The sequence below is a fragment of the Aspergillus piperis genome (genome assembly GCF_003184755.1).
Source record: "Aspergillus piperis CBS 112811 unplaced genomic scaffold BO85scaffold_3, whole genome shotgun sequence".
Classification (NCBI taxonomy): Eukaryota; Fungi; Ascomycota; class Eurotiomycetes; order Eurotiales; family Aspergillaceae; genus Aspergillus; species Aspergillus piperis.
In genome coordinates, this window is record NW_020291593.1 from 898,299 (window position 1) to 916,339 (window position 18,041).

The following is an 18,041-nucleotide window of genomic DNA, read 5'->3' on the forward strand; positions in this document are numbered from 1 at the left end:
ATGGGCCCACCAAACGGTGCAAACACCCAATTGGGGACTAGTGTCTGCCGGGCGGTGAGAGTGTCCCTCCCAAATTTTTATTGCGAAAGTTTATCGATTCGCTGCGGAGGATTTGGTCCGTAGTAGCAATTCTACCTCTCACTCCCTCATACACAATTTATCATGGGTAAGAAGAGAAAGGCTGGCGGTCGCCCTGCGGCCCCCAAGGCGGACAAGCATGGCCCGTCCAAATTCCACATTGAGGAGCGATTCGATGATTCGGAGGATGAGTTCCAGACCGGTCGCGACCAGATCCTGCTGGAAGAGGCGCCGGAAGCAAAGAGACGTCGGAGGGTGGCTGAGGAAGGTTGGTTGCACAAAGCGCATGCTGTGGGTATGTTTAACTAACGGGTTACGCTTCTAGAGGAGCTTCTCCAGGCATCGGACGAAGAAATCATGGGATACGATGACGAGGACGACGAGGATGATCTAGATATTGATGATGAGGAAGACTTTGACGAAGGCGATGACTACGATGAGGACGACATGGATGGTGTTCAGTCAAAATCCAAGTCGAAGCGCGGCGGCAGTCCGGGATCTGAAGACGACGAAGAAGGTATCGCCGCTTGGGGCTCTTCTAAGAAGGATCTTTACAGTGCGGATCAGATCGAAACGGAAGCAGACGCTCTTGAAGAGGAGGAGGAAGCTAAGCGACTTCAGCAGAAGCATCTGCAGGCCATCAATGAGGAAGACTTCGGCTTCGACGAATCTGAATGGGTCGAATCCGGCAAGGACCAGAAGGATGCAGAGGATGGCGGTGAGGTGACAGAGGTTCTCCCGCAACTGGAGATTACGGAAGATATGAGTGAAGAGGAGAAATTGAAGATACTCAAGTCCAGATATCCCGAGTTCGAGCCCCTAGCGAAAGACTTCGCCGACCTCCAGTCCACGCATCAGGCCCTCGCCAAGGCCGCCCAAAGCTTCAATGCCAACGATGACTCCGAAAATGCTCCGGAATCCGCACCGGTTACCGTCGTCAAGTTCCGCGCTCTGTCCGCTTACCTTGGTACGATCGGCATGTATTTTATGCTCCTGACCTCTTCCACCGACGACTCCGGCAAGCCTGCCCCACTATCGCCTGCTCAGCTAAGAGCCCACCCCATAATGGGTTCCCTAGTCAAGTTCAGAAAACTCTGGGAGACTGTCAAGAACCTCAGTGAACCCGAGCCGGAGGCATCCGAAGCCGAGGACGATTCCGAAGTTGATGAAATCATGGCCGACGCACCCACGCCCAAGCAAAAGAGCAAGAAGGGCGAGGAGCAGACTTCCAAGAAGAACAAGAAGAAGGCAGAGAAGGTATCCAAGGCACAGCGCGCCGCCGAAGCAGCACAAGCCGAGGCAGAGGCACGACGAGCAGAGCGACTCCGACAGACCGAAGCCAACCTCGCCGACCTGTCGAAGCTCGTTTCCGGATCGAGCAAGAAACGCGCTGCCCAGAAGACCAAGTCGACCAAGGAAGCCGACGACTCCGACTTCGGTGACGAAGACGCCCTCACAGCCAAGGAAGCCGAAGAGAAGGCCAAGCAGAAGCGCTCTCTCCGGTTCTACACATCTCAACTCGCCCAGAAAGCCAACAAGCGTAACGCAGCCGGTCGTGACGCAGGTGGTGATGCAGATCTACCTTACCGTGAGCGTCTAAGGGACCGCCAAGCCCGCCTGAACGCCGAAGCCGAGAGACGTGGTAAACAGAAGCTGAAGGACTCCGAGCAGCTAGGCGGCGACAGTGACGAGGAAGACCACCGGGTCGCCAAACAGCTCCGTGGCGACGAAGGGTCCGACGATGACGACTACTACGACATGGTCGCGGCTCGTGGCAAGCAGCGCAAGGACGACAAGAAGGCGCGCGCCGAGGCCTATGCTGCTGCGGCTCGTGAAGGCGGCCACGTTGAGATCCAGGAAGAAGTCGGACCCGATGGCAAGCGTGCCATCACCTACCAGATCGAGAAGAACAAGGGTCTTGCGCCCAAGCGCAGCAAGGACTCTCGCAACCCTCGTGTCAAGAAGAGAAAGAGATTCGAGGAGAAGAAGAAGAAGCTCGGCAGTATTCGTCAGGTATACAAGGGTGGTGAAGGTCGTGGTGGATATGGTGGTGAACTTACGGGTATCAAGAAGAACGTTGTTAAGAGTGTTAAGCTCTGATTTTAGTTCTTCTGGTCTTGTTTCTTGGTACTGCGGTAGCACAATTGGAGACATACATTACGGGCGTTCAATGTGTGCGAAAATGGGTCTTTGTGTGTATATAGATAATTTTCTTCCCGATGATACAAACCTTTGTCTGACTGTTGATGATATTGCTGAATTCAGCTTCCACTAGTAAAGTAGACTCGCCGTAGCATAAAACATTGAATTAAAGAAGGCCATAAAGGCACCGGATAGTACTGTAACTGGCAGTAAGTAGTTGCTGGGGTGGACCGTTATCCGTCCGGGTGAAGACGAATATATACTAATCTCGGTTGGCAGTCAAGAACCCGCACCAGATCCGTCGAACAATTTCTCCAGCCTATCTCTCATCAATTCAACATCACAAGGCGCAGACAGATTCAACGACAAGAACTCCCTCGCTAATTTGTCCTGGGAGCAAAATTAGTTAGCCCATTCGTTTCTCAACCAGGGGACCAGAAACGGTATATCTTACTGCATCTTCTAGAGCCTGTGTTTCTTGAGCCGAAAGGACAGCGCAAGCGGCAATCAGATTCTCACCACGAGCGGAGAGTGAGGCAATTTCGTCTGCTCGGTCGACAATCGTCTGGCTGATACCATTCATCGCGGCGCATCTGTATCGTGCCCAGTTAGAGCATAAACCTGGATCCTTGATTCTTCCAGAACGCACATTGTCCCAAAGCTTTGATCGCTTCGTCCTAAGCGGAAACTATGCCATGCATCTTAGTGTCTCCTGCTTATGATCGTCGTGCGAGGGTTGACGCTATACTTATAGAGATAGGTGATCTGGTTTTCAGCCTCACCGGGTTCTTCATGCACACGGACCTCCATGTGGCCGAGTTGTAGCTGCGGCCTAGGTTTGAGATAACCGTTCGCGAGAATCTCATGGAAGTGTGTTGCAGCTATGACTTTGGGAGCATCTTCGCGGTTCAGTAAATGTTCGAGGACTCCACATGCCAGTCCGATGCCGTCTAAGAGTGTCAAATTTTAGCTGGTTATTGGGGGATGCAGATATACGAACCATTTTCATTGGTGCCTTTGCCGAATTCATCTATCAAGAGCAGACTACGGCCGGTTACCTGCTTCAGGTCAAAGGATAGCTGCTGCAGATCGTTCATGAAGGTACTTTGTATCTGGTAACGTGACACAAGTTAGATTTTCTAGTATAATAGTCGACTCACAAGCTTACCTGGGAGACGCTATCTTGAGTGTTTGACTTGACCAGTATTTTGTCGACAATCCCAAGCTCTGCACTTTCAGCTGGCACAAAGCTATACCGTTGAGTATAATAGCCTTGAATCATTCGAACCAGGCGTTACATACCTTCCCACCTGCGCTAGATAGACAACGAGAGCTACCTGCATAGCACCTCATTAGCTAGTATTAATCGATGCTATGGAAGGAGCTCACCTGCTTCATGTATACGCTCTTCCCAGAATAATTCGGCCCTGTAAGTAGTAGCATGCTTGGTCCATAGTCACTTTCGTGTGGGTTGGGTGTTAAGTGAAAAGGCCCCAACGGCTCTCCCCGTGTCCTTCTACCAACCAAAAAGGTATCATTGGGCACATAAGACGAGACCGTAAGCTCCTGTAGGATGTGTCTACCATTGTGTTAGCCATCTGGGCACGCTAAAGCGCCAGTTGTCTTACCTGCCGCCTCTGATCTTGATAACGTCTCCTTCCACCATCTTAGGGCGCACCAACCTGTAAAAGCTAGCCGCTTGAGCCATTGCAAGAAGACTGTCACCGGTAAGATACTTTCATCAATCGTCGGCATCTATCTTTTACCTGTCTATTTGCCCACATACATCTGATGCTTCCAAAAGCACCGTCTCATATTGAAGTACCCTTTGCGCGAGATCATAAACTATCTCAATCTCCTTCTCTATCAAGTCGTCAGCTGCATTAGCCACAATAGCGCATCGAAAACCGAAGACAAACCACAGATTATGCCATAGATGTCACCTAATTTCTCATCCATCTCCCTCATCCTGAAGTCCTTAAAATAAGCTCTGTTCTCTGTGAAGAACATGAGTTCCCACTCGTCTTCAACGCCCCTGTAAGCGGCGTCTCCCGCCTCATTAAGTAGAATCGCAATGTTGAAACCGAGTTGCGGGAAGTAAATGACATTGACATCTATGTCGTAACTCTCGGGAATGGTCGTCGCTATCTCTATCGCAACCTGCTTCAGAAGGCTGTTCATACCGTCATACCTGTCCTTTATGCGATCCAGCTCCCTGTCTATTCCGGGTTTCACAACGGTTCTGCCCTGTTCCTCAGAGCTATCAATGTCGACCTGATATGGTCAGAATCGGTTGACTTTGGTGAGAAGTATTGTGCATACTATTTCTTGTATCATTCTTCCGACTTTGTACAATTGAGCTGCCTCGAAAGCACGTAGCGCCTGCAACATGGTTAGTCGACTTTCGAGTGAGCGAATCCGATGAGGACCTTGTTATGGAGAGCCAGATTAGCACCAACTGAAGTCTCTCGTAAAGCGTCGTGGATGTCAATTCCATAAAAAGCAAACTTAGGCCATATTAGCCAGGCATCCCCACAATGAGAATGTTATGACATACGGCCAGTAAAGTAGCCCACACAGTCGCCTTGAACCCCATAATCTTCCCGCTTCCGGTACTGATGCCCTTTCGAAGGTTGATCATTGCGTATTGGAGGTTCTTAATGTGCTTCAAGCCCTTGACCATCTTCTCCAATGGATTAAAATTGTCCGCCCTATGATACACACTGATAAAGAAATGTCGCTCATTGATAACGTCAAGTTCCACACTCGGTCGGAGGAACATCTGCTTTAATCTATTTCTTCCTTGTGGTGTAGATGCAAAGCGCTGGAAGAGACCATAAATTGAAAGCCCTTCCTTTGATGACGTTGACTTTCTTCCTGGGCCCTGATTCACCATGCTGGGATGAGTCTTAGATTCCATAATCTGGAGCGAAAGTAAGGTTCTGCCGTTGGCAAACCTACTTTGCTGTAAACGGATGCCTCGCTGTTTCAGAGAGGATGAGGACTTACATAGTTCCGCTTAAAGTGAACATTTCCACGGATGATACTCTGAAGATTCCAGAGGCTCTCTCGTTGAACATCGACATGGAAGCTCGACGTCTTTGTAGATAAGCGAGTATGGCACCAGCACATCCAATCGTCACTGTATTTTCCATATCAATGGAGCTGGACACATGCAGAAGCTTGCCTTCCTGCAATGTGAGGTCCAGATTCTCAGTATCTAATTGTTCACCGTCAACTAACCCACTGTGTGGCACGAAGAACTTGATGCGATGCTCATGTCTTGAAGATATCTCTAAAGCAATCAGTTTGTTCTTTGCATTGGAATAGTTGAATTCTTGCGATGGACGGACGTCAAGTTGGTAGGGGACATAGGAGTGTGTATCTGCAAATATCAGTTATGTCCAATTCTAATCAAACAGCAAAACTACGCTCCGCTAACCGCTAATTTGTTCATCCCATGGTCTTTCTTGGAGGTTGATTGGATCCACACGGGGAGATATCAAGAGTACTGTAGGCTTCGTCTGGAGGACCACTTCAGACTCGTTAGCCGCTGAAGCATGGGAACGGAGAAGGTCAGACAAACAACTGTCGATTATATCCTTACTGGAATGCCGTAGATCGCCTAGGAGGTATAGTTTCTCTTCCAGCGCAGAATAATAGGAACATCCGACAGTCCCTGAATCTCTCATATCCACTGCCACTACAATTTGTTCAAGTTCGTCATCGATGGAGTACTCAAACTTGGCACTACCAGATCGAAACTGCTCAGCATTATTAGAGGTAGGTGCTCTTGCTCTTAGTGTCTCTTGTGAAGAGGGAGGCATGTTGCCTGAAGTCATCGGTCGTGGAAAGTCGTCATGTTTGGACGAGGGATTGAAAGAGTCGAAATATCGAGGATGGATCGTACGTTTTCTTTTCGTGCGTGGCTCCATAATGCGTGGGTGGTTGCTTTCAGATTGAGAAAGTGTCTGCTAGGAGGTTCGTTCTATGAAGAACACGCCTTCAAAGCGGCACTACTTTACCAAGTCAAGTGACAGCCCCGAAAATTTACAACACCGAAGAAAATAACGGAATGGAAATTCTATAGTAAATATGTACAATTTAGTCGTCACTTATGATACACTGATTATGCTATGATACATGAGCAAGAGTAGAGATCAAGTCATACAAGGTCATCATCTTAACACCTTTTCCAGACAATAGCGCCGAATACCCAAATATAAGAAAGAGCAAAGTGCGTAATGAATCTTAGGAACTTTCAGTTTCTGTCGTCACCGGAGCTTCTGCTGCTACTGCAAGCCCACTCTTGTCGGCATTGAACGTGACACGAGCAGTTTGCCCGGACGTGACTTCGCCGCGAATGATCTTATCAGCCAGCTTGTTGCCGATTTCTTTGGCAATCAAGCGGTTAAGGGGCCGGGCTCCGTATTTGGGATCGTATCCCTTCTCGCAAAGCCAGTCTTTGATCTCGTCATCAACCTTCAGAATCATTCGGCGGTCGTCGAGACGTGATTGCAGCTCCTTCACTCTGATATCAACAATATCCCTCAGAGCGTCGCGGGACAGCCTCTTGAAAATGATGAATTCGTCGATACGGTTGAGAAACTCTGGCGGATAGGCCGATTGTACAACATCCATAACTGACTTTTTGGTTTCAGGCGCAAGCTCGTTATCACCACCTTCCTTGTAAGGGTGCAAAGGATCGGCGCCTACAAGAATGTCGGCACCGAGGTTGGATGTCAGAACAATGAGAGTATTCCTGAAGTCAACCTTGTGGCCCTGAGAATCCGTGAGAAACCCTTCATCAAGGACTTGCAAGAGCAAGGCAGAGATGTCGCGATGCGCCTTCTCGAACTCATCAAATAGCAGAACCGCGTAGGGCTTCCTCCTCACAGCCTCTGTGAGTTGACCGGCGTCATCGTAGCCAACGTAGCCGGCTGGAGAGCCGATCAAACGACTAATAGTGTGTTTTTCTTGGAATTCGCTCATATCGAACCGAACAACAGCCGTCTCCGTGGAGAACAAGAACTCAGCCATCTTCTTGCAAAGCTCTGTCTTGCCAACACCCGTAGGACCGAGGAACATGAACGAGGCGAGGGGCCGATTTTCGCCACTAAGACCAGCTCTTTGCATGCGCACGGCGTTTGCAACTGCAGAAAGAGCCTCATCCTGCCCACGAACGGATTGACGTAGAGTGTCTTCCATTTTGATGAGCTTCTCCACCTCACCGGCCATTAGCTTGTTGACAGGGATGCCAGTAGTCCGAGAGACCACGTTTCCAATATCATCAGCGGTGACGGAGTCGTGGATGAGACTAGTCTGGGCCTTTGTGGCTTGCTCTTCACCCTCTTTGGGAAGTTTGGCTTCGAGAGTAGGAATGGTGGCATATCTCAGTTCACCCGCCTTTGCAAAGTCTCCTTCTCTTTGGGCTTTCTCCAACTCGAAGCGAGCACGCTCCAGCTCCTCTTTGGCACGCTTGAGCTCTTCGATTTCCGATTTCTCCTTCTCCCATACCTCGGTCAATTTTCTAGCTTCTTCTTGTTTAACCTTCAGATCTTCCTGTAGTTTGTCTCTTCTTTCGCGGCTACTGACATCGGTCTCCTTGCGAAGTGACTCCAGTTCAATTTGGATAGTAGTGATATCGCGATCAAGCTCTCTGATCACATCGGGCTTTGACTCCTGCTGTAGTCGCAAGGCAGACGCCGCTTCGTCGACCAGATCGATAGCCTTGTCGGGAAGGAATCGGTCGGTGATGTATCGGTTGCTGTAAGTTGCTGCCGCCACCAAAGCACCATCCGTGATTCGAACACCATGGTGCACTTCATACTTGTTCTTGATACCCCGCAAGATGGATATGGTAGCGGCAACCGAGGGCTCCCCGACCTGTATAGGCTGGAATCGTCTAGCCAAAGCCACGTCCTTCTCAATCAATCTGTATTCGTTCAAAGTCGTAGCACCACAGCATTGTAGCTCGCCGCGAGACAAGGCCGGTTTCAGAAGGTTGCTGGCGTCGATACTGCCTTCGGCCTTCCCCAAGCCAAGCAAGGTATGAAGCTCGTCAATGAAGAGGATCACACCCCCTTGCGCATCCTCGACCTCCTTAAGGACAGATTTCAACCGTTCTTCGAAGTCACCTCTGAATTTAGCACCAGCAATGAGAGACCCCAGATCCAGAGCAATAACACGTTTGTCCTTAATGCTCTCGGGAACGTCTCCTTGAACAATTCTCTGTGCTAAACCCTCCAAGACAGCAGTCTTTCCGGTACCCGCAGCTCCGATCAGAACGGGGTTGTTTTTCGTTCGTCTGGAAAGAACCTGAATGGTGCGATGGATTTCGGCATCACGTCCAATGACCGGGTCCAATTTGCCTGCCTTAGCCCTGGCTGTGAGGTCGACACCGAATTGTTCCAAGGCCGACTTTTCTGGTTCACCACCAAGGTTCATGCGATGGGTACCTCCGGGAGGATGAGGGCGACCATTGGCATAAGTGCGTACAGGCAAGACGGACGGGAGCCGGGCGACATTCGTGATCCGGGTGGGCGCAAGTAGACGCAATGCCTGAGAAGGTTGAAGAAGGCGGTTCGATGACGGTAGGGAGGATGGTCGGAGAAGTCGACCCCGAGCGAGTTGTAACCTTGACGACATGATCAAACAGCCGACCGTGTGCACAGTTGGGTGTGAAAGGAAAAGGTACAACACTGCAGATCTTCAGACCAGCTCCCGATATAGCTGGGGAGACCTATATACCTCGCCGGGACAGGCGGCCAGCCGATTGCCTCACAGGCGTCGCGAGGCTTCTCGAAGGCTCCACCGCACGGCGAACGATGAGTGGCGGAAGCTCCCCCAAAAGGGCCAGCTAGCTCCGTCACCGTGGGGTCACATGACCAGCCGGAATGAGGGGCTCAGTTGGTGCCGCCGAAAAATTTCACTACTCAGACCCTCCGCTGAAAAAATACTTCAGAACACCTTTCCCCTCCTATTTATTCCTCCTTTTCTTCTTCTTTCCTTCTACTCACCACACACATCCCCCAAACACACATTCACAATGGGTTTCACTGATCTTGCCTCCGAAGCCGGCCTTACCCGTATGTTCACACTTTCCCTTTCTTTTTCATCATTTCCCTTTCCAATCTGCTCTCAGCAGTAACTAATGGTACCCCTCAGTTGCCAACAACTACCTGGCTACCAGGAGCTACATTGTTGGGTAAGGCACTCCTTTAGGGATCCTTTTCCCCTTCCCCTTCTGCATTGGTGCCTTTTGAAAGATTTTTTCTTGTTTGCATGATGAAAAGAAATTGGTCCGTGTTTATGAGGCGGCTTAAGACCCCGCTGCAAGATTAAACACAATGCGAGAAATCGCGCTTCTGATTACTTGGAAAAATTCTTCTTTGCTTTCTGTTTTCCGTCATTCATGGATACCTTCACTAGCGATGATGGTGGCATAAAGCTAACTGGAATATAGCGATGCTCCCTCCCAGGCCGATGTCGTGACCTTCAAGGCCTTCTCCGGTGCCCCTGACGCCGAGAAGTACCCCCACGCTGCTCGCTGGTACAAGAACATCGCCTCTTTCGAGGCTGAGCACGCCTCCCTCCCCGGCGATGCCTCCAAGCCCTACACTGCCTACGGCCCTGAGTCCACTGAGCTGCCCACCAACCCCAAGGCTGCTAACGACGACGACGACATGGACCTCTTCGGCTCCGATGATGAGGAGGAGGACCCGGAGGTCGTCAAGGAGCGTGAGGCTCGCCTTGCTGAGTACCGCAAGAAGAAGGAGTCCAAGCCCAAGCCCGTTGCCAAGTCCCTCGTGACTCTCGAGGTTAAGCCCTGGGGTATGTTTCATCTCCATATATCGCATTCATTGTGTATGATTCTAACCAGTCACAGATGATGAGACCAACCTTGAGGAGATGGAGGCCAACGTCCGTGCCATCGAGATCGACGGTCTCGTCTGGGGTGCGTCCAAGTTCGTTACCGTTGGTTTCGGTATCAAGAAGCTCCAGATCAACCTTGTCGTCGAGGACGAGAAGGTCTCCCTCGACGAGCTCCAGGCTCAGATCGAGGAGGACGAGGACCACGTCCAGTCCACCGATGTTGCTGCCATGCAGAAGCTGTAAGCGGAACGTTGTTTAATGATGAAGATAAATGGCGTGATGATGGATTTTCTTATGCTATCCCACGGAAATATACTGTCATGAACTTGAATAACCCAAGCCGACTGGGGACACCCCTCGGCATAACGAATACCAAAAATCAAAAATACCCAATTAATACCCTACTGGTGCAGATGTAGCCGATAATTTCGTAGATTAGTAGCTTAACCCCTCCTACTAGTAGAAACCACACCAAGTGGGATGAACTGAACAAATGAAATGCTGCCCAATTCAATCAAAACCCGGTTGGGCCTTTGGCGGGGGGAGTGGCCGGTCAATCCGGACCTTGAAATTCTTTGCCAAGTGCAGAAGAGGTTCCATTGGTCTACCGTAGAAATCAGTTGCGCAGATTACTACATACAGCTAGTTAGCTAACTAACCACCAACTAGGTAAGCTACTACTGATAGACCGTCCGGACTCCAAAGCTCACGAGCGACGAGCCAATCTCGACCACGGTCCCTGTCCACCAACCCCGAAATCAGTACCTTTCTTAATACCCATTACTTTCTGAATCATCTCAAAAAAATTGTTACAGAAGAAAGAAAGAAAACAAAGATGGGATTCATCTCCCGCATTATCACACTCTTCGGCCTCGTCCTGCTCGCCCATGCGTACGTTGAACACAACCTACCTACATTGATCCCTCCACTTCACAGCGGCACTCAATAAGGAAACCCTGAACTAATAAGACAACCCCTATTTAAATACTATAGAGGCTACTCCGCCCACGAACACACCATCCTGTATAGCAACACCGCAAGCACAGCAAGCGGCGGCACCGCCCTCCCACTCGACATCGTCATCGAAGCCCTCGCATCGCTAGTCCTCGTCTCGGCGGGGCTTGTCCTCGGCGCAGAAAAGCTCAAGCCGATTAGTTGGAGTGAATGGGCGGGTCAGATTGAGCGCGAGGGTGGTGGGAGGAATCCGTATCGGAGGTTGGAGGAACGGTATGGGTTTTGGGATGTTAGGGTGAGTTTGACCCTACCCTTCTTTTGTGTCTGGAGGATTGGGGGTATTGGGAGGATGAGGATGGAGGTTGTGGGATTTGGGTTTGGGCTTATGCTGATGTGTTGGGGGTTCTAGGCGAAGAGAAAGGAGTTTGCGGATTGGATGAAGGGGGAGGTTCCTGTTCCTGGTAAGGAATGAGTTGAGGGGAACTTGGGTTTGTGGGGTATTAGGATGGGTTGGGATGGGATCGGTGTGGTGTGGTGTTGGGTATTATTTGGTTTGTATCATATATGTACGCTTGACTGATTGATGGGATTTGGAATGAAAAAGATACTTTGATTGATATGGTTGCTTATGATGGTTCTTGTCTTGGTTTGTTTGTATTGGATTGGGTGTTGGTTGGTTCAAAGGACTTGATATCAAGCCGTATGCTTGTTCGGTTTTGTGATCTACTGGTATAGATGCGGTATATCAGGATGGTATAGGGTCGAGCGTGGTATAGTCACTAAGCATCCATGGCTGGTTCAATCAAGCTGTCATAGAGCAGCGATGAAAAGTGCAGATAAGATGCTGACTTGGAACAGAAACTCAGTGGAGTAGGTGTATGCCTACACAATGCCTACCACTCACACACCAGACTTGACTGTGACTACAAATGCCTCAACCTCTACAGTCCTACCTACCTGCAGATATGCTCTACGCCATGGGCAACAAAGTGGGATAGTCCAGAACCGCCCACACAACGCCCAATACCCACCTGCAACGCGTATACCACCATCGCATCCATCGCTGACATCCAACATATCCAACCCTGCCATGGAGAATTCTTCCGTAAGATTATTAACGTTCTTCGCGCCCCAAGTTCCCGCGGACCATTTTCCGTCATGTTAATTGGAATGTTGTCCGTCCGGCGAACGGTTCGGTCTAGCCCCGGAGCTCAAGAGAAGTGAGTGGGTGTGATGGGATAGAGCGCCAATCATGAATGCATTCATTCTTGAATGAGCTTGCGCTGCGCTGCACGACAGGGATAGTGGCATGTAAGTAAAAGTGTGTGTGTTGAAGTAGTCGTGTACGAGAGGACGCGTCCACTCATTGATATTGTCACCAACATCGTCATCTCTTGAGCGTTTTCAATGATGGGTTCGGGAATCACGTCCGGAGTTGGATATTGTAGACTTTAGGTTCCCCCCTTCCCATTTCAATAGGAGTTTGCGCGGGATGACGCGGCTGGACAATGGGGGAGGGTGCTCGGTGTAGACACAGTTGACAGTAGATGTTATGTTCAATGCTGCTTGCTGGTAGGGTAAGTAGTTAGTTGTGCAGTCTGGTAGAAGTGGACACAGCAGGCATTGACTAAAAGCAGGAAGTAGTCTTCAAACTCGTGGCAGGTGCCATCGGCCTTCACTTTCTTAGTTCATCCATCCAAATTAGTCCTGCAGGTGACAAGAGACAGGCCACGCAAGAGTCAGTAGATCATTGAATTGTTAGTGAGCGAATGATATTCCACATGCATTTTATCGTGTTGTCAATCATCCATCGCAGTGGTATGCTCATCATGATAAATCTGGAAAGTGGTTGAGGCAATTCGGACCCCTCTCGCCTGACACATCCCAGTTCTCAATTTTGGACTTTCCATTCGGTTCTATTTAAGGTGCTGTGTCGCAAGCCCTCAACCCGTCTTGGCTTATACCAGCTAACTGAGTCGTCCAAGACGGGAGGTCAAGAACATGTCCAATAGGGGGAATTTACTTGAATTAGCAGTTCGTAAACGAGGAAGGAGATGGTGGGGTAAGTTGATGGGTTGATTAGTTGGGAAGGAAGAGAAACAAGCGCATGTCTAAAGCAAGACACGGACAACACAACGGCACACAGGTTAGGCCTTCTGACTGGTTTGAATGTAAGACATATCACGGTGACATGGAGGGTAAACGTAAGTAGTCCTCTGAAGCGATTCATTTTGTTTAGGTACGGTCAATATCCAATAGTGATTAGTGAGGCATTATCCAATGGAAATGGAAATAATAACGGGCATGGAGATGATGGATGCTCCAAGTGGGTATGAATACGAAGATCTATTAGTGGTAGGTATCTATAGGTGCAAGCATGAGGATGACAAGTCCCTTTCTAAGTACTTCCGTAGCATTTTACTGTGCTCAGTCTAGGTCTAGTTAGTCTAAAGACGGGGGAATTGGTGGGCAATAATAGTCAATAATGAGGAAAAGCAACGTAACCCAACCACCGCTACCAGCCTTACCCCGTAACCCCGAGAACGATAGGTCTTTTTTCTTTTGTTTCTTCTTTTCCCCTGTCTTCACGGGGGTAAAAACAGGCAATTTTAGCGACCACAAAGAAAATAAAACTCCGGACCATGGACCCTGTTATGTAACGTGTATGTGAGTTTTCACCGAAAGGACATCTCAGTTCAAAGGCTGGCGCCATCTACTACTTATCGATTGATTTCTTATTATAAATTAGTAGCAGTATTTATTCAATGCTCAAATTGGGTGGCGCCCCCACCAATCGAAGTGGAGGGTCTCAATCTCGACCGAATTAACGGGGGAAAATGGAGATGGCGTCCGAGGGTTGAGATTGAGACAAGGGCGGGATGGAGAGAGAGAGGGGCGGTTGAGCATTGGCAGGGTTAGGGAGAATTCTTAGCCTCGCCTAGATACTACTACGAGTCTGTGATGTCTTCCTTCTTTTAACCCTTGTGCCCTGCCATGCGTCATGTTCATCCCTGGAAGAGGGAGGGAGGGAGGTAGAGTTGAGTCGAGTATGAATCCAGTGTGTTCATTATTGCCTAGTTGATAGGTATGGAATACGTGTGCGAGGCCCTACTGTATTTCCCTTGCATCACGCGGGTGGTAATTAAGTAAAATGTCCGTATCCGACCCTCTTGGAGCCCGGAGATTTGAGACCCCTGATACCGCTGTACCTTACGGTAGACTGGTCTGGCCTAGTGCCATGTCTTAAATGGAGGAGGGCCGGGGGAAAGTTAGTATGAAAGAAGAAAAGCAAAAGAAGAAAGAAAATAAAATAATAAAGAAAAGGATTGATCGACACTTCCCAAGTCCATGCACACCTCGCATCGGTTGCATACGTACGCTTTGCTCATGTAGGAACAAGACCAGACAGCAACTGTGCTCTTGGCATCTTGCAGGTCAACTCTACTATTTACTAACTAGTTCTGTCCTTCTCTTATTTATGGTTGATGTTAATTATTTTTCCGGATCAGCTCTACTCCGGAAGAAGACCGAGAATGAAAGGTGCGTAGAAGTTCTTATGAGCCATGCAGGGGTCGAATCACGTTCTATTGTGCGGTGGTGCCGAAGGGCTCGTCATGATCTTACGTCAGGTATCGATTGTGAGGGTTGGGATGGATGGATGATGCGTCTTTAGGTGGTTTGTTACGTGGACAAGCAGGATGTGGCAGTAAATGAGGCTTGCTATCGGTTAAGCATTGCCGTTGCTACAGTATCTTCCATATCACCAGCTTGTCTGTCGGTCGAACCCGTCAGTTGTTGTTCTTCTTCGGAGTGGCGTGCCTGACGGCTATGAAAGGCTAGACTGGTCGGATGTACTGCCTCGTATGACAAGCTTTGAATGCGTGGCTGGGAAAGACAAGACAGGATAGGACAAGGCATTCATGCGGTGGCAGGCATGCTTCGTACGTTAGGACTTGAATAGTCTCTTTTGCCTTTTTTTTTCTTTGCAATTTGCCAATTTGGCTGGTCCATGCGGGCCGGTGGTGCGCATACCACAGCGGCCCTAAGGATGGGTGACTCCGGTAATCTTAAGATTTAGTGGGAAGGGTGAAGGCCCGCCCCTTCAGTGGTGCTCTGACTGTCCAACGTCTATTTTACTCTGTAGTTCTGATTGACGGTTTAGTTGACTAGATATTTTGTACCACTTGCTCCCTTAAGTCTAGGCTTGAAACCTTCAAAACAAGGTTAGAATGAGTATCATGCCCAGGAGATATCCCTTAATAATATGAACTTGATCAATGACCCTAAACTCAAAACAGATGTAACAAAAGAGACAACAACAACAAACAGATTGAGAGACTGGGCTTCCCAATTTTTCTTTGCTTTTCTCCCACCCCCATCATTAATTGCTTCCATTCCCACTTCGGCCAAGGGCGAGATTTGAACCCAGGTTGCATTCACATTATTCGAACCAACCGCGGTGGCTCCAGGCGTGTAGATCTATAGGACACGACCATCATTGGGCGGGGCGCCCGCAGCAGAAGTGGATCGCGGCAGCTGACGCTGTGTTCCGATGGCCTCCCCAAAAATAGCAAAACAGAGCAGAGGTATACGCAACCCTCTTGCGGAGGAGACCATTCAGAATGCTGACTAACTGGACTAGTGGCCCGTCTTGGGGCACTTGAGTTGCGCCATCTGATGATTGTTTACTCTCCAGTACGCCTTGGCATTGGTCTTTCCAGCATCGTCCTGCACGCTCGGTGCTGGCTCGTCCCGCCCTCTCAGCCACGGGCAGCGACTCAGACTCATCCAGAAAATGCGAGACGCGGATCGAGCTGCTGATGCTGCCCTTCGCCCGGTGGGTCCCTTTTCCCTCCATTGCCACTAGGAGTGTAGAGTGTAGACGAGGAGGTTGTGAAAGGTGTGCAGACAGGGCTGATGGAGATTGCAGAGGGATGAATGGCACCTGTTGTGTGCTGCAATTGCTTTTGGTCTTATTTTTATTTCCTTTTTCTTTTATTCCTAATTTATTATTATTTTTTTGGGGCTCGAATTCCCTCTTTCCACTCCCCCTGCTTTACTCTATTTAAAGGATGCCCCTGCGCCTGTCAACCACTGCGTCCCTTTCCCTTCTTCCTCAAGTGATATAAAGTATCCCCCACGGTCGTTCCACGAACCTCAACAACTTTCGCTTCACCTCTTCACTTCAAAGACACTCGCTAGTCTATCGATCGCCTTCGCACGATCCACTTCAATCTACAACCCGAGCACTCAGATCTCGATATCACTCGCTAGCAAGATGCGTTCTTCCATCCTCCTCGTCGCTTTCTCGGCTCTCGCCGCTGCTCAGTCCTCCGTCGCTGTGGTAAGAAGCCCTCTAGTCCTATACTAGTCTTATGCCTGAGCGAATGCTAACCTACAACCCCAGCCCCAGGGTCAGCCCTCCGCTGCTGTCACCTCTTCCCCTGTCATCCCCACTCAGGGCTCTCTGCCCGCTGGTGCTTCCAGCGCTCTTATTGGATCTAGCAGTGTTCCCTCTTCCTTCGCGAAGTCGGCCAGCGCCTCTGCTTCCACTTCCACCAAGACCTCCACCAAGACCTCCAGCTCCGACTCTTCCACCTCCACCAGCGACTCTTCCTCCAAGAGCGGCTCCAGCTCCAGCTCCAGCACCTCTTCCGGCGCTGGTGTTCCTCTCGCCACCGCTGGCCCCGTCGGTCTTTCCGTCGTGGCTGGTGCTGCCCTTGCCGCTTTTCTGTAGATGAAGAGCGCAAGTGGTCTTCCTTGCTCTTAGAGGGAGTTGAGTCTCGACCGTCACACACTCCACTCTGGTGGGGAAAAGCAGATACCCATGGCGATCGAACCTTCCATCCATTCTAAGCCGCAAGGGTCAGGCGCTATGAAATCAAAGGGGATGGATGTTCTGCGGTTTTCTTTCTTCTGACATATGTAACATTGCTGGGAAGGCTTTTATTTCTTTGGATCTTCCTTTCAAAGGTTCACCGCGTGTTCACCAGAGATTCATAACTGCGGCGCACATAAGATTTCATTTCTCTAGTAATTTTTAATCGTTTAATGAGGACATGGTAAATACACACATTACACAGGGATTTTCTGGAATGCCGAGACCGCCCCTTTCATTTTAGATCCAACCACTTGTAAGTCTGGAGTAGTAAAAGTCTGGAGTAGTAAGAGCTTAATTCGAAGGGATAAAAAGCAATTGACTACTAGAGACTTAAACGTAGATTCCATCCCAAGTCAGTTGTGGGACCTACCGTTCATGGCATGGGCTTGAGCCTATCCACAACCCCAGATCTAATACATTGACAAGTCTTGCGCCACCCTGAAAGAGACTAATCAAGATGTGTAATTTCGAAACCAACCGTTATAGAGGCTCTTAAACCGCCGCATTTCCAACTTGTAGTTAACTCTCACGTGCTTTGTCGTACTATTCTGCACCCGCCAAGCATTCATTCTATAGCCACTTCTTGTCCTGACTGATGTTTGACTCCAGCGAACTCTACTCTGCTATAAAGACCGATATTACTTCACAAGGTGAACTCTCAGACGTCTAAAAGCCTACTAATATCGCAAGTAATAGATATACGCCACTCAGACTACCGCACGTCACCACTTTCTTGGTGCCTTATTACTCAGGCCATCATGCCATCAAAATAGTAAGTAGTCTACTCTGTACAGTCGGACGCTTGCATTAGCAACTGAGTCATTAGATCTAGTGCTGCTATTACCACTCGTCGGTTTCAAGCTAGTTATACACGGCTATTGAACTGAAGAAGGAACTATATCATCACTACTTACCTTGTGAGTTCTCCACCACTCATACTAGCCACAGATCATACAGGGACGGGTGAATACTACAAATGAACCCTGCCTGTCTTTTAAAATGAGAGAAAGGGAGGTAGAAGTACGTAGAGGAAGCCATAGTAAGCAGTTGCTGAGGATGTCGGGTTAGACTTGTGGCTAGCTATCTAGATCCTAGAGCTCCTCGACATAGG

At 49.4% G+C, this 18,041-nt stretch overlaps 6 protein-coding genes across 6 annotated transcripts; 4 read left to right on the forward strand and 2 right to left on the reverse strand.

Annotated features, from left to right (window-relative positions):
- Positions 1-114: 114 nt before the first annotated feature.
- BO85DRAFT_414412 (something about silencing 10 family protein) lies at positions 115-2,329 on the forward strand. Its single transcript, XM_025657647.1, has 2 exons — positions 115-346; positions 404-2,329. Exons 1-2 carry the CDS (start codon positions 163-165, stop codon positions 2,176-2,178), a joined length of 1,959 nt encoding a protein of 652 aa, XP_025518981.1. The 5' UTR covers positions 115-162; the 3' UTR covers positions 2,179-2,329.
- Positions 2,315-6,171, reverse strand: BO85DRAFT_390767 (MutS family protein MSH5). The gene is made up of 17 exons (XM_025656784.1): positions 5,807-6,171; positions 5,663-5,755; positions 5,230-5,605; positions 4,778-5,177; positions 4,650-4,727; positions 4,543-4,602; positions 4,140-4,494; positions 3,987-4,083; positions 3,849-3,938; positions 3,610-3,799; positions 3,523-3,557; positions 3,389-3,470; positions 3,221-3,332; positions 2,969-3,170; positions 2,870-2,908; positions 2,675-2,813; positions 2,315-2,610 (listed from the first exon to the last, which is right to left on the reverse strand). The coding sequence occupies exons 1-17, from the start codon at positions 6,153-6,155 to the stop codon at positions 2,500-2,502; spliced, it is 2,808 nt and encodes a 935-aa protein (XP_025518982.1). The 5' UTR covers positions 6,156-6,171; the 3' UTR covers positions 2,315-2,499.
- A 131-nt stretch (positions 6,172-6,302) lies between these two features.
- hsp78 (chaperone ATPase HSP78) lies at positions 6,303-9,027 on the reverse strand. The gene has a single exon (XM_025659457.1). It carries the CDS (start codon positions 8,866-8,868, stop codon positions 6,472-6,474), a length of 2,397 nt encoding a protein of 798 aa, XP_025518983.1. The 5' UTR covers positions 8,869-9,027; the 3' UTR covers positions 6,303-6,471.
- A 218-nt stretch (positions 9,028-9,245) lies between these two features.
- Positions 9,246-10,463, forward strand: BO85DRAFT_475223 (translation elongation factor 1 subunit beta). Its single transcript, XM_025662706.1, has 4 exons — positions 9,246-9,308; positions 9,388-9,427; positions 9,686-10,053; positions 10,109-10,463. The coding sequence occupies exons 1-4, from the start codon at positions 9,269-9,271 to the stop codon at positions 10,336-10,338; spliced, it is 678 nt and encodes a 225-aa protein (XP_025518984.1). The 5' UTR covers positions 9,246-9,268; the 3' UTR covers positions 10,339-10,463.
- Positions 10,464-10,930: 467 nt separating this feature from the next.
- On the forward strand, positions 10,931-11,521 carry BO85DRAFT_484815 (membrane magnesium transporter family protein; the record flags this gene model as incomplete). Its single annotated transcript, XM_025663262.1, has 3 exons — positions 10,931-10,986; positions 11,089-11,344; positions 11,459-11,521. 3 exons carry the CDS (start codon positions 10,931-10,933, stop codon positions 11,519-11,521), a joined length of 375 nt encoding a protein of 124 aa, XP_025518985.1.
- A 4,806-nt stretch (positions 11,522-16,327) lies between these two features.
- BO85DRAFT_435382 (putative GPI anchored protein) lies at positions 16,328-16,786 on the forward strand (the record flags this gene model as incomplete). Its single annotated transcript, XM_025658521.1, has 2 exons — positions 16,328-16,393; positions 16,457-16,786. 2 exons carry the CDS (start codon positions 16,328-16,330, stop codon positions 16,784-16,786), a joined length of 396 nt encoding a protein of 131 aa, XP_025518986.1.
- Between the last annotated feature and the right edge of the window lie 1,255 nt (positions 16,787-18,041).

What these genes read in the sequence shown, in the direction of transcription:
- BO85DRAFT_414412 (XM_025657647.1), top strand. Translation starts at nt 163, where the DNA reads ATGGGTAAGAAGAGAAAGGCTGGCGGTCGCCCTGCGGCCCCCAAGGCG. An exon ending in TCGGAGGGTGGCTGAGGAAG is followed by an intron (nt 347 to 403) that starts GTTGGTTGCACA and finishes TTACGCTTCTAG; the next exon opens with AGGAGCTTCTCCAGGCATCG.
- BO85DRAFT_390767 (XM_025656784.1), bottom strand. Translation starts at nt 6,155, where the DNA reads ATGGAGCCACGCACGAAAAGAAAACGTACGATCCATCCTCGATATTTC. An exon ending in TATCTAGCGCAGGTGGGAAG is followed by an intron (nt 3,471 to 3,522) that starts GTATGTAACGCC and finishes TCAACGGTATAG; the next exon opens with CTTTGTGCCAGCTGAAAGTG. An exon ending in GATCAAAGCTTTGGGACAAT is followed by an intron (nt 2,814 to 2,869) that starts GTGCGTTCTGGA and finishes GGCACGATACAG; the next exon opens with ATGCGCCGCGATGAATGGTA.
- hsp78 (XM_025659457.1), bottom strand. Translation starts at nt 8,868, where the DNA reads ATGTCGTCAAGGTTACAACTCGCTCGGGGTCGACTTCTCCGACCATCC.
- BO85DRAFT_475223 (XM_025662706.1), top strand. Translation starts at nt 9,269, where the DNA reads ATGGGTTTCACTGATCTTGCCTCCGAAGCCGGCCTTACCC. An exon ending in CTCCGAAGCCGGCCTTACCC is followed by an intron (nt 9,309 to 9,387) that starts GTATGTTCACAC and finishes GGTACCCCTCAG; the next exon opens with TTGCCAACAACTACCTGGCT. An exon ending in ACCAGGAGCTACATTGTTGG is followed by an intron (nt 9,428 to 9,685) that starts GTAAGGCACTCC and finishes ACTGGAATATAG; the next exon opens with CGATGCTCCCTCCCAGGCCG.